Source organism: Gadus morhua, chromosome 13 (assembly GCF_902167405.1).
Source record: "Gadus morhua chromosome 13, gadMor3.0, whole genome shotgun sequence".
Lineage (NCBI taxonomy): Eukaryota > Metazoa > Chordata > Actinopteri > Gadiformes > Gadidae > Gadus > Gadus morhua.
In genome coordinates this window covers 2,538,815-2,553,453 of record NC_044060.1, presented here as the reverse complement: position 1 = coordinate 2,553,453, position 14,639 = coordinate 2,538,815, and the positions used below count along the sequence as shown (strand labels likewise).

Genomic DNA, 14,639 nt, shown 5'->3' with positions numbered 1-14,639 from the left:
TTGAGGACATTTACATTTACTTTTTGGGCACTTAGCAGACCCTTTTATCCAAAGCGAAGCGAACGGTCAATGCACACATTGACACACACCGGCACACACCGATGGCATGGTCAACCATGCAAAACGACAGCCAGTTAGGGTTAAGTGTTTCGCTCAGGGACACACTGACGCTCAGTGAGGAGGAGCCAGGGATTGTACTAGCAACCCTCCGGATACAACTCCAACCTGCTCTGCCTTCTGAGCTAAGCCGACACCCCCATGGACGGTGCTCGATGGTTAGTGTTTTGGTTTAGTCATTGGTTGAAATTAATCGTTCATTTGAACTCCCAGTCAAGCATTGGAGGAAAGAGCCTGACATAATTCAGTAGGCAGCATAATTCAGTAGGTTAGGGCGTCTTGCTCAAGGGCGCCTTCAATCCCAGTACCCTACAGCTGGGACACACACACTCTGACCACTAGCCTTTCCTCACAGTCCAGCCTGACATCTGGCACGGAGGGTGAATGTTATAATCAGTACATCTGGGTCCTCTGAGAGAGAAACTGAGAGTTAGTTAGGCTGACCGGACATCCTTGTTGACAGGGCCGCTCCTCGTTTGCGGCATCCTTTCCCCGGCTGAGGTTGTCCCGGGAAATGTCCATGTCTAATTTATTTCGATATACAAAATAGATTTTCAAATGGCAAAAGGTTCTTGCCTGCTCATGAATATCAATTTTGAGATGGTTGGTGATAGGTCTTGTGTCCCCCAGATATAGGCTGTGGCCCTCGCTACGCTATCGACTTCACACCTTAAGCAGGCATGACCGGCGTGTCATAGAGGATCTATCAATGCAATCAATACAAAACAATGTCCTTTTAGAGTGGCCTACTTTTTCTTGTTTCACGCTGTGTTAACAAAGCTTAAAACACATCATTATTTTCATCCGTTGGGCATGTACCGCCAAATGGCTTACTACAGGGCTACATTAAAAATAATAACATCTGATATATCCTTATGTTATATGAATCGCCAACTACAACTGAACTACTACTGAACTACAAATGAACTACAAATGAACTTCAAGTGAACTACAAATGAACTACAAATGAACTACAATGTCCTTTTCGAGACAGATAAGCAGGTGCATTCACATGGAGGTGTTTAGCCCTCATAACTCCTACATGTTGCAGGTGCTTGCATCACGTTCTGCCCGTGCGGTACTTTGCATCATCACACCTTACACATTTCAAACGAGACGGGCTGACTTCGGCGTGGTTATAATCACACTTTGTTTCGGTTTGATCTCCTCCCCCTCAAATGTTCAAACGTCCCCTCCAAAGTCTACCAGCACACGGTGGATGACACATGCAACACAGGGCTAGGTATTGAATCTCATCTGGCAAGTCTCACATTTAAATGACGCTTGTTAGCTGAGCCGCCGAGGCCTGTCTCTGCGCTCTGAAAGATAAGGCGCGATCCACTTGTTGATTACTTATCGGCGATAAGACGGTGATGTCAGTGGGTTGTAATGAATAGATTTGATACAACGGAAGATTGATCTTTCCGGTCTTTACACAAGTGCTGCATAGTGTGAGCTTTTAACCCACCCCCCCCAACACACACTAGCAGCACAGAGTGGACAGAGGGAAGCTGCAGTTCAGCACCCGTAGATCAAGGACCCTGGCAGGGGCTTCAACCTAACATTACGCATGTGTGTGGGAGGAAACCCACATGAAAAAAAATTCCTCACAGTAAGGTCCTTGATGGGATTGAACTCATGACCTTCTTGCTGTTAGGCATCAGTGCTGACCAATAGGTTACAGAAGAGACTAGTTAAAATCTGGGCTTTTATGCATATTTAAATATCTCGTATCCTCTGCAAACCGAAAGGAGCTAATCTTTTTTTTTAAATCATGCAAAAATGGTGGGTTCGGATCCTTCGCACAAGGATGCTAAGAGGTACATTATACTGTTGACATCGGCGATCAAAACAAAAACCTCTCTGCTGGGACTCATCTTTGTCCAATAACATAGATCAGCATTCATTAACACAAACACATAATTGAGATGTATCTGAAAAGCGATGCCTCTGAGTCATGACCCCAACCACCGCCACCAGATGGTCGCCTGCTCACCATTGAAGCCCACGCTGCGGATGTACTTGAGGAGCTTCTTGCCCCCGGCCAGGTCCATGTCGGGGCAGATGCCCGAGAGCTCCGGGCACAGGTCCCTCTGCATGTTGTGGAGGGCGTGGGCCATGGCGTACACCGCGTCGATCACAAACTGCACCTTGCCCTCCTGCTCGTACTTGGAGTCGATGCCGATACGTTCCTGGCCTGCGAGAGAGGGAGAGAGGGAGGGAGAGAGAGATAGAGTTATCATGAGGGTTGGGTGGGATAGAGAGTGACAGAGTCGATGCGGTGTCAGGGAGAGAGGGGGGGAGAGAGAGAGAGAGGGGGAGAGAGAGAGAGAGAGGGGGGAGAGAGAGAGAGAGGGAGGGGGAGATAGCAAGAGAGAAAGAGAGAGGGGGAGAGAGAGAGAGGGAGAGAGCAAGAAAGGAGGAGAGATACAGTGTGAGAGAGCGAGAGAGAGAGAGAGGGAGAGAGAGAGAGAGAGCGATAGAGAGAGAGGAAAGAGCGAAAGAGGGAGACGGAGAGAGGAGGAGATTCAACAAGAGGGTTGGGTGAGATAAAGTCAAACAGAGATAGAGTAAACAAGTAGGGAGGAGGAGGAGAGAGCGAGACATGAGTGATTCATCTGACCTTGACTTCAGGTGTAAGAAAGCAGGCTGAGGCTGGATTTGTCCATGCCATGCAATGTCTTAACCTTGGCCCTTTGTTTACCTGTATTGATGAGGATTAGCTGAATCTATGAGGAGATAAACCTGTGAACTTCAGCCTGAACTTGAAGAAGCCTAAAGGAACAGAAAATCACAAACTAAAAAGACCTTTGCCATGGGCGACTAGTGGCTAAGACGACTCTCTGAACGGAAGAGGAAATAGCCGTATCACAGTGGGGTGGATTACATATTTTTACGTTTTAATGCGGTTGTGCGCATACTTGACGAGATATCAGAATTCAGCACAAATGACCAAACAGGACGACCCTCGCCCATGACTTGCACATATGCAATGCTAGCAACACTGCACGACCAGGGCCAGAGAGAACCTTATCGGCCCGAGATGGGCCGAGGTTTTCCTTGGTTTGCCGTGAGCATATTTCAGCCGTCAGCGGGGTCCGGAGCATGCTGTGGGTCTTTGCGGAGGCATGCTGGGACAGCAGCAGTGATGGAGAGGCTGCCAAGAGGCTGCAAGTAGCTTAACAAGGAGACAGGCTCCGACCTCTGTGTCACCCTGAAACCTGTAGGATGGGAGCAGGAGATGGAGGAGGAGGAGGAAGAGGAGGAGGAGGGAGGAGGAGGAGGAGGAGGAGGAGGAGGAGGTGGAGGAGGAGGAGGAGGTGGAGGAGGAGGAGGAGGAGGAGGAGGAGGAGGAGGAGGAGGAGGAGGTGGAGGAGGAGGAGGAGGAGGTGGGAGGAGGAGGAGGAGGATGGGGAGGAGGTGGAGGAGGAGGAGGAGGAGGAGGAGGAGGAGGAGGTGGAGGAGGAAGAGGAGGAGGAGGTGGAGAAGGAGGAGGAGGAGGAGGAGGGGGAGGAGGTGGAGGAGGAGAAGAGGGGAGGAGGAGTAGGGGGGAAAGAGCGGGATGAGGAGGAGGAAGAGGAGGGGGAGGATAGGAGAAGGAGAGGGAGAACACGAGGGAGTGGGAGGAGGTGGCGGAGGAGGAGGAGGAGGAGGTGGAGGAGGTGGAGGAGGAGGAGGAGGAGGAGGAGGAGGAGGTGGAGGAGGAGGAGGAGGAGGAGGAGGTGGAGGAGGTGGAGGAGGTGGAGGAGGAGGAGGAGGAGGTGGAGGTGGAGGAGGAGGAGGAGGAGGGGGAGGAGGTGGAGGAGGAGAAGAGGGGAGGAGGAGTAGGGGGGAAAGAGCGGGATGAGGAGGAGGAAGAGGAGGGGGAGGATAGGAGAAGGAGAGGGAGAACACGAGGGAGTGGGAGGAGGTGGCGGAGGAGATGGAGGTGGAGGAGGAGGATGAGGAGGAGGAGGAGGAGAAGGGCGAAGATAGGAGTGGGGGATAGGAGGGGGGTTCACAGGTGCAGCCCCCGTCTGCACCTGTGAACCCTCCAACGGGAGGTTAAACACCGGGGGTCGTCAGCGAACAAGAGGGGCGGCCCACACACCGACGAAACAACAACCGGCCCATTAACACCCCCTGTATCCGCTCAGTCAACGCGCGCCTTGTCGCTAGCCGGCGGCGGGCGATAGCGGTTGTATTCCCTGATCTATGTCCCTGTAGAAGAGCGGCCGAGGTGTGTGTTCACCCCGATAACTGCGCCCGGTATCTAATATCGATGACTGATGCGCTGGCTAAGGCCTGGGCCGGCTGTGTTGTCTCCCTGTGCCCCCCCCCCCCCCCCCCCCTGCAGCCCATGTAACAGCATCATAATGTCATTACGGCGGCGGCAATGCTATCGCACCGGGTTATGATATTGAATTATAATCCCATTTGTAGTGCTGCACTTATATGGGGGCTGAGAAATTGGAGGGGAGGTGCTATGGCTATAGGCTTATCATGACACTTTAATAACCACCTTAGCCCCAGCTGGGGACCCGTAGCAACCTAGCTCACCCGCCCGCTATAAATTCCCCCCCCCCCCAAGGCGCCGTGGAAACCTGGACTCCAGCCGTGATATACCGGCATTATACAGTGTGCATGCAATTCCGCTTTTATACCTGTGAGGAGTGTGTACATAATATACATCTGTGGGGATTTGGTCAGCGAGGAGAAGACAGACTATGCCGGCCCAGTGGCCTAATGGATAAGGCATCAGCCTCCGAAGCTGGGGATTGCGGGTTCGAGTCCCGCCTGGGTCGAACGACCACAAAATGATTTTAGCGAGATAGAAGTTAAAATCAACAGAGATCTGTGCTGGGAATGGAACCAAAATCTCATCGGCGTACTAGAATAGACGTCAGTTCAAGAAAAGTGTGTCAACAGACGGATGGGTGTGATGTGCGCTGCTCAGGGTCTAAGGGTTAAACCACGTGGGTTGGTACCGTGAATATGGTGTGTGGATTATCTGCGGCGGTCTTTACGCTAATAGGAGTTATCCCCCCCCGGAACACCTCTGCTGATAACTTGAGAACCGCTAAACCGGAACCCACGCCATGACGGAACCGCCAACGTCTCAACAATCCAGATGTCCCTCCTGGATCAACGAAACCAACGCAGTCTCACTACGAGGTCGTCAAAAATCAACGCCTGACACAAAGGGTGTCCCCCTAACCCTAACCCTTACTTCGACGCAGGTTTTTTTCAAATGTAATCCCTCCACAGCGAACAGTGATAAGTGCGTAACCCTAACCCTAACCACTACTAAACTAACCCTAACCACTACTACCTTAGGCCTAACCCTAACCACTACTACCCTAACCCTAACCACTACTAAACTAACCCTAACCCTAACCACTACTACCTTAGGCCTAACCCTAACCACTACTACCCTAACCCTAACCAATACTACCCTAACCCTAACCACTACAACCCTAACCACTGCTACCCTAACCACTGCTACCCTAACCCTAACCCGTTTCAGTGCCTAACCTGTTTCGGTACTTGCCCGTACCATCCTACGAAAAAATATAGGGATAGAGGAAGCATGGGGATCTTTGATACATCCCATTAACTCCAGCGAACACACGTTGCTTGCTGATTCTAACTGCCTTTCACACTGTTTTATTTGTCCATGGTCTGTTTGTGATGGGGAGACTTCATCATGACGGAGGGGGGGCGGGGAGGGGGGGGGGTTTGAAGCTTTTCAACTGAATTCGGAAAGATTCTCCCGCCTCTTAGTTTGACAAACCAAGCAATCAGTCACGGTGTAAATAAGGGTATGCCTGCTGACGTGCTGGCGTGATGTCATATCTTTCCCCAGCATGTCTTATAAACCTCAGCGACCCTCGTCCCTGAACTGTGGTTTGAGTGTGATGGGTGTCTGTAATGGCTTGTGTTGTACGTCGCGGGGAGAGGGATGTGTAAGAACAGCAGCCCAGCTCAAGAGCAGGGAGTCTGGGCAGAGCGCATCACAAGTGGTGCCAAGATGAGGTTCAATTGGATATTAAATTAGGTCAAATGAGAGAAAAATCGGAGTGTGTGTGTGTGTGTGTGTTTGTGTTGAAGTGCTTTTGTGTGTCTGTGAGGGTACGTGTTCTTTATATCTGTGTGGGCGTATGTGTTTATATGTGCTTAGGTGTTTATGATGTGCGTGCATGTGGGGTGTATGTGCGTGTGTGTGTTTGTGCGTTTATGTAAGTGCTTTTGTGTGTCTGTGAGTGTACGTGTTCTTTATTTCTCTGTGTGCTTATGTGTGCATATGTGTACTGATGTGCGTGTACCTGTATGTACCTGTGTGTGTGTGTGTATGTGTATGTGTGGGTTGTGTACACATGCCGGGTGCAGAACACATATATAGTGCGTGTACACGCGTGTTGCTGTGCGTTTCCACGCCGTGCGTGTGTACCGCATGTGTCCGCCCACACAAACACCCAGAGCTATAATCCATTATGCATGAGGGCTGAAACAAAAGTGCTGCTTTTCCTTTTACATTTTAAATCGTTTCTTTTTCACATTTCAAATTTGGCTGCGGCGTAGACGGTGCGTTCACACGGAGCGTTGTTCTGCCCCGGAGAAGTCGTTGTACCGGCGCCAAGTGGGAACCATGGAAGGCCCCTCAGAACACCGCAACTGGGCTCTCCACATCGACGCTGATGGTTTGGATAATTGAGCAGCTTTCTTATCGATGAACAAGGCCGATGATTGCCGGAAAACATTTCTGTCAGCGACCGGGCCGGGGGAGGCTGTTTTCGACGACGGCGAAACCAAACATGTGTTTTTTCATTTACATTTCCCTGATTTGAAATCCTAATTACAATCAGGGAGCGAGAAGATAAAGTACGGCTTGTTATCGGATGAAAACAAAAGCCGAACGTACAGATGTAATTGTCGGAATTCCAAATCATAATTTTTGTTTTGTTTGACGGCGAAAATGGTAACACGCAATTACAACATAAAACATTGTCGCGCAATCCACTTAACGCAAATATGGGAAGATTTAAAGAATTTCAGACACGGTCAAACTGAGTAGACTGCCACAGCTGTTGTCACATTAAACACTTTTATTTAAAGTTGTACCTTTCCATAAAACGCACCAATGAAATATGGCCCTGGGTTTTTTTTTTGCGACATATGCGACTGACAAACAAATACACAAACCTGGAAGCGCATTGCGTTTGTTATTCTCTTTATCTGCCTTGAGTATGCTGTCTGCTGAATAAATAACCTCGGAAAAAACAAAATGGAGGAGGCAATTTGGCGGAGGATGAGTACAACACCGAGCGAGGACACGCTATCAATGCAGCTCCCGAATAATCTCATTATGGAGAAGAGCAGCATCCGCAGCTAGCCAAGCAGCTAATAGCAAGACAGACGCTGTTAGCGCTACAAATCAAGGTACCAACAGGGACCTCAAACTGTCAAGCGCTCGTTTCAATCCTCATTATTCCCGTAATGCATTTCACAACAATGCAGTCGGCGCTTCTTTCCGCCTTTCCTCTCCTCTCCCAACGTCGAGGGATCGCCGCTCTCCGTTGCCCCAGCTGAGGAGTTCCAGATACGCTGTTTAGCTCACTGTCAACACTGTAACCCGGATCGCGAGAGGATGTATGTTTACCCCCGAGCGTGTGGGCTGCGCTGCCGCGGCCAACAGATATAAATACATCAGAATCAAGCAGGCGAAGATACAAATACGGCATGTGCCAAGAGGAGAAAGGTTCTCGAAGAGCCATGAAGATACGAGTTATTCGCTCTGAGGAGATGGGCTATGGCGTGTACGTATGCCACTGGACACCATATGGAATCGGGGGGGGGGGGGGGGGGGGGGGGGGGAATTGAACTTCACAGCAATTGGCAGGTGTTTAGTATGTGGTATGTGGTACTTATGGTGCGAAGGGCAATATGCTCCTGGAACTGGTAACCTAATGTGCACATGTGGCTGATACACACGCATTCACGCACACACACACACAAACATGCAAGCACACAAAGAGACACACGCACGTCGGCAAACCTGCACATTCACACACACACACACACACACACACACACACACACACAAAAACATCCATAGCCAGCAACACACACAAACACCCACAGCCAAAATCTCACACACACACACAAACAAACATACCCACAGCCATACACACACACACACACACACACTAGGGGCCGGATGGGGCAGAGAAATATCTTGCTTGAGGAGTGTCTGATCTAGATGGATGACCCATCACCCTATGAACCTCGAGGCTGTCCTGACCCAATGTCCAACCCAATCCTCCAAACACTTTTGGTTTGGTTCTGTTTAATTCTTCAGCAGACGCTCGAATCCAAACCGTCTAACAGTGGATTCAGCTCCATTAACGGGCAGGAAGGGGCTAGGGCATCTTGCTCTAAGAAGACCATAGCTTAGACCTTCCGTCTGGGAGTTAAACCTCCCATTGCAATATCCTGAATCTCATCCCAAGCAGACCAAGCAGTTACAACCAGCCATGATTGAAACCATCACGATTTTCAACAACGTCTTATCCAAACCGTAACAATTTAAACTGAAACAGACTCCACAACTCTTTCGGGAATTGGAAGCAGATGCTGTTTCGGTTAACAACTGGCATTTGGCAGTGTTGGGCCATGAATATGTACACATATATACACAGTATATATATATATCTATATAGTGTTATTAGCAGCATTGCCATCTGGCTAAAGAGCCCCCCTCCCCTTAACTTGCTTACGCTGGAGTTATTTAAACGCTACGCTGGCTAAACTGTGAGAGCAGAGTTCTGCTCTCTGTGAAGCCTTCAGCTAGTGTTTAGGGGGGCTGTTATGCAGGCTAACTGTCACAGTGTGCACCGTTATCGTCGGTGATGGCCTGTTCCCTCCTGAGGAACTGGAGCCACGGTCCCAGGCGTCTCGCCATTTTGCTGCTTGTGGAAGTTGAATCAACAAATGAAAGTTATCTCAACAGCAGGCATGTCTCTCTCTCTCTCTCTCTCTCTCTCTCTCTCTCTCTCTCTCTCTCTCTCTCTCTCTCTCTCTCTCCCCTTCATGTGTTTGCTTCCCCCCTCTGCCTCTACCTCTCTGTTACAAACTACTACTTCTGAGACGTACCAAGATACACATACACCAGGCCACAACCACACACACACACAAACATCGAGACTCATTCATCCATATACTCAAACACAAAAATGCAAGCAAACACACGCACACACACACACACAGATAGAGACACACGCAGACATACAGATTGAGACACACACATCCACAAACATACAGATGGACACACACACACAATCTCACACATAGTGATGCAGACACACACACATACACAAACATGAACTCCCACACAGAAAAACACACACACACACAGACATACACACACACACACACACACACACACACACACACACACACACACACACACACACACACACACACACACACACACACACACACACACACACACACACACACACAGCCCTGCTTGTGATGGCATTATGCTAGCAGCAGGTCCTCTTGAGTCTCTCCGCTCAGCCTTGCTCGATGCTGACCGCAGGGCTCCGGCCCCTCGTCTGCTCCCCTCTAATGACCGTCTGCGTGGGGCGCGGCGAGCCCTTCGATTGTGTTTCATTGGAAACCCGTCCAGCAATTGTTGCTGTTAAACACCCAGAGGAAGGAAGGCTCCGGACATTAACGCATGGTATAAATAAGAATATCCTCCATTTTAAGTGTTACAAAGAACGTGTTGGAGTCCGTCCTGTTCTTCTGCTACATCATGTACAAAAGTCAACAGGAAGCGGCAGCCAAGAAGTTTTTTTGATGAGACGGCAGGAAAATGAGCAGATGTCCATATTGTCCATGATTTTTTTAGTTAATATAATTTGTGTTTGAAAATGTGATTAATGATACTTGAAGAAAATACTTCCGTTTATACTTGAAGAAAAGTATTTTCTTCAAGTATAATTATTTACAATTTCAAACACAAATTATCCTCTCTCCTCCTCTCTCCTCCTCCTCCTCTCCTCCTCCTCTCTCCTCCTCTATCCTCCTCTCTCCTCCTCCTCCTCTCCTCCTCCTCCTTTCCTCCTCTCCTCCTCCTCCTCTCCTCCTCCTCCTTTCCTCCTCCTCCTCTCCTCTCCCCCTCTCTACTCCTCCGTGGGGGACCCCCACAGACAAAGTCTGAGCAGCGCTACACAGATTATAACCACAAGTACCCACTTTGTTAAGAACAACACATGAAGTAACGTCCAGTCATTAGATGTGTTACCAGACTGTAGAATATATATATCAAAACATTATTTCACTTTTTTTTTTATTGTATGACAATGTTTATATGTGAAGCACTTTGAGTCTGCCTTGTGTATGAAAATTGCTAGATAAATAAAGTTGCCTTGCCTTGCGTTTATCCCCTTAGAAGGATATAATTTAACAGGATAAAAGTGTAATATTAATAAAACCTATTATCCTATCACATTAATCCTATTGCTGCGACATATGTCACAAATCCCCAGCAGCTACTGTGAAACCCACTGTCGTTTTCACAATTACACAAGCATTGTGTGAACGTGTACAATGTTTTCCGTCACAGTGAACCATTCGACAGAGAACAGTGAGGACACACATGAAATGCAGTCAACGGCTCTAATTGCTAGATGGAGAGAAGAGGGGGCTGCCAGCTCCCACTAATTGAGTGGTGTGTGGTCGCGCCAGAGCTACTGCTTGAACGCTGCCGATTGACTCAATAGAGAGTTCTTTACTGTGGTCTGTTGGCAACGAAACCTGGCATCGGCAGCCGCTGTTGACCTGGGCTGGGCCTGTTGACTAGGAGCTAAGTGTCCCTAACGTTGAAATGTCATAACTCACTATAGCGGCGATGCTACTGTCATTTATGATCATTTACTGTTATGCGGTCATTTAGCAGACGGCTTTATCACGAGTGAGCTATGGTTAATTTGTTTTTGATAGCCCACAGGCCTTTAAAGAGCAGGCAGGTTAGGGTTCCCGAATCAAGGATGCCAAAGGGTGGGCTGTAGAACCCGGGGTTCACACCCAGAACCTTTCCTCTGAACAATCTATGCTCCCCTTATTAATAATGCTACTTATAAGACTATGACTACTGCTACAATGACTACAAATATAAATATTGAGATTGTAAAGGTGCAACTAGAATGGTAAACTCTATAAAGGAGAACTGAATCAGTTATAGATTTAAATATATATATATATATTTATCTTAGTAGATAAATATTAGAGTAGTAAAGCCTTCAACATTCAAAGAATCCTCAGCATCACCTGGAGAATCAATTATGCATATTTCCCGAGTTCCCCTGAGCCACATATTATTTTATAAGCGATATTAAAATATTTAATCCCCAGAAATTATGTTTCAATTACATTTGGAGACGATGTTCTGAGGCACACAGGCCATCTGTACAGGAAGTCACATTTTAGAACATGTTTTAAACATCCAGGGGCGTGCGCCAGGTACCTCAACATGACGATGACGTTCGAACCCCAGAGATTAAAGATCACCAAGCCACTCTCTCTGCACTCTGTGCCAAGTACAACACAACTTGAGGGGATCCAGGTTTGATTCCAACCTGCACTGCTACAAGTCTTTCCCAAATATGACTTCAACCTTTTTCTACGACGACTACAAATCATGAGCTGTCTCTTGCCTCTGTTTTTGGCTTTTTAATCAATGTTCCTCGCTTCTCCATCAGGATCCGTGTGTGACTGGAAACGGCTGTAACCATAAAGCATCTCTCTCTCTCTATCTCTCTCTCTCTGTCTTCCTGTGTCTCTCTTCGTCTTCCTGTGTCTCTCTTCGTCTTCCTGTGTCTCTCTTCGTCTTCCTGTGTCTCTCTTCGTCTTCCTGTGTCTCTCTTCGTCTCCCTTCGTCTCCCTTCGTCTCTCTCTCTTCGTCACTCTCTCTCTCTCTCTTCGTCACTCTCTCTCTTTCTCTTTGTCACTCTCTCTTTGTCACTCTCTCTTTGTCACTCTCTCTCTCTCTCTCTCTCTCTCTCTCTCTCTCTCTCTCTCTCTCTCTCTCTCTCTCTCTCTCTCTCTCTCTCTCTCTCTCTCTCTCTCTCTCTCCCTCTCTCTCCACGGGGGACAAGGAAGTGTGCTGCGGTGTCTGGCCAGATTACCGGGTCTGTGTGTGTGTGTGTGTGTGTGTGTGTGTGTGTGTGTGTGTGTGTGTGTGTGTGTGTGTGTGTGTGTGTGTGTGTGTGTGTGTGTGTGTGTGTGAGGGTTGGGGACGGTGTGTTGGTGTCGTCAGTGTGTTCCCCGTGCCTCGCCTGGACACCTCCGCCAGCGGCTGCTGAGTCGCGGCGGGAGGCGCGTCACTCATCCCAGGCCGCGGCAGAAGGCTCACGCCGCCCTTGCTATGTGCCCTTACGTTGTGAGCGGGAAGGGGGAGAACCACTGCAGGGATGAGAGAGAGAGAGAGAGAGAACCCTGACTTCTCTCTGACGGGGAGGTGAAGTCCTGCAAGGCACAGAGAAACAGAGAACCCGGCCTTCTCTCAGGAGGAATTCTGCAGGGCACAGGGAGAGAACCCTGCCTTCTCTCTGACGGGGAGGACAAGTTCTGTAGGGCACAGGGAGAGAGAGAGAGAACCCTGCCTTCTCTCCTGTGGGGAGAAGTTCTTCAAAGCATAGAGAGAGAGAACCCTGCCTTCTCTCTGGCATGGAGGAAAAGTTCTTCAGGGCAGCGAGAGAGAGAGAGAGAGAGAGAGAGAGAGAGAGAGAGAGAGAGAGAGAGAGAGAGAGAGAGAGAGAGAGAGAGAGAGAGAGAGAACCCGGCATGCCGTCTCTCCGGGTTGGGAGGGGAGTGGGCGAAGGAAGGAGGAAGGAATAAAATATGATACTACGGTTACGAGGAGATGGAGATGGAGGACATAAATGACTCAGCCCAGGGTAATTTCGAGGCCATTATGTAAATGTTGGTAAAAATGTGAATACCTTTACAGATCGTTACCGGGACATTTATTGGGGGAATTAAAAAGATGGATTGGGGACGTGGGGAAGAAGAGATTTAAACACTAGGAAAGATATGAAGTGGAGGGGAAAGCACACTGAGATAGAAAGTGTTCAGAGAGGAGGTCGGTTCAGATTAACCGCTCTCTGTGCATTGCTGTTTTCAGACGGCAGAGATCTGTGGGTTTCTAGTGATCATTGCAGACATATCTCCTCACATTCACTCTTTGCCAGCACTGAAGAACTGCAGGAGCAAACGCTTTGAACGGAAAAATGGCAGATGAGGAGATTTATGTTTTGTGAACGTAAACGAAGAGCCGCGTGATGTGCACAGGCCTGCCGTCAGTACACGTTACCTAGCAACCGCGCACTCGCTCGTCAGGGAAACCCTACCCTGCAGTCCGTCTGGTGGGCACCGCCATGCGGCGATCTTCATCACTTCTGATGCACTCGTGGCTGTGACCGGTCAACTGTCTGACATTTCAGGTGCAGTGATGTGGATCCATTTCATTGAACATTTGTGTGTGTGTGTGTGTGTGTGTGTGTGTGTGTGTGTGTGTGTGTGTGTGTGTGTGTGTGTGTATGTGTGTGTGTGTGTTTGCACAAGCATTCACACCCAGAAATACACACAAGCAAGCACACACCAACATGTCCACACACGTATCCCCCCCCCCCCCCCCCCCCCCCCCCCCCCATCATAAACAGCTCCCCAAAACCACCGTTCCCTCCCAGAGTGAACGTCAAAGAGAACCAAGGGTTTCAAAAAGTGCCATGAAGAATCCATCACCTTATTCTACGCACACAAACGCACACACACGCATGTACACACACACAAACATGCACGGGCTTACACACGCACAAATGCACATGCACACGACATGCACACAAACGCACAGACAAACAGGCGCCTGCACGCATATGCAAACAGACACGCAGACACGCAGACACGCTCACACACACACACACACACACACACACACACACACACACACACACACACACACACACACACACACACACACACACACACACACACAGGGCTTACCGGTACACTTGCGGCTGCTCTCGTCCCTCTTGGAGGAGCTCATGAGCTTGCAGTTGAAGTTCTCCTCCCAGTACTCGGCGAACCAAACGTTCCTCCGGTTGTTCTCCAGAGTGCGGGACATGAAGTACGCATCGAACCCTAAGGAGCACACACGCACACACACACAAACACACACGTTCTGGTTAGCAACTTGGACACCAACAGACCGATTAGATCGCCCTTGAAAGATGGACTTAGAGGAGATGTTTTCTCCTGCGATACGATGCATGGCCAAGGGAAAAGGAGAGATCGTTTTGATAGACCTACCGGGATATAGCCGTACCCTAACCCTAACCCAACGCAGCCTCACATCAGTGTATATCTGTGATGTACACACACAGCCCAGCTGTGGGCCAAAGGTTTTTATTGATGTTGAATGCCCGTGAAATCATGGACATGAATGATATGACAACAAAAATACAAACATCATACAC

General features: G+C 49.1%; 1 protein-coding gene and 1 non-coding gene across 3 annotated transcripts in view; one reads left to right on the top strand and one right to left on the bottom strand.

The window, feature by feature from the left end:
* The window catches only part of grm7 (glutamate metabotropic receptor 7), a 189,597-nt gene that overhangs the window by 59,370 nt on the left and 115,588 nt on the right, over window positions 1-14,639 (bottom strand). For both annotated transcript variants that reach the window (XM_030375438.1, XM_030375436.1), the window contains exons 5-6: window positions 14,167-14,304; window positions 2,114-2,314 (exon numbers count right to left, since the gene is read on the bottom strand). In XM_030375438.1, the coding sequence (XP_030231298.1) occupies window positions 2,114-2,314; window positions 14,167-14,304 (339 nt within the window). The remainder of the gene's footprint in view (window positions 1-2,113; window positions 2,315-14,166; window positions 14,305-14,639) is intronic.
* On the top strand, window positions 4,829-4,901 carry trnar-ccg (transfer RNA arginine (anticodon CCG)). Its single transcript has one exon. It is a non-coding gene; the product is annotated as a tRNA-Arg (tRNA).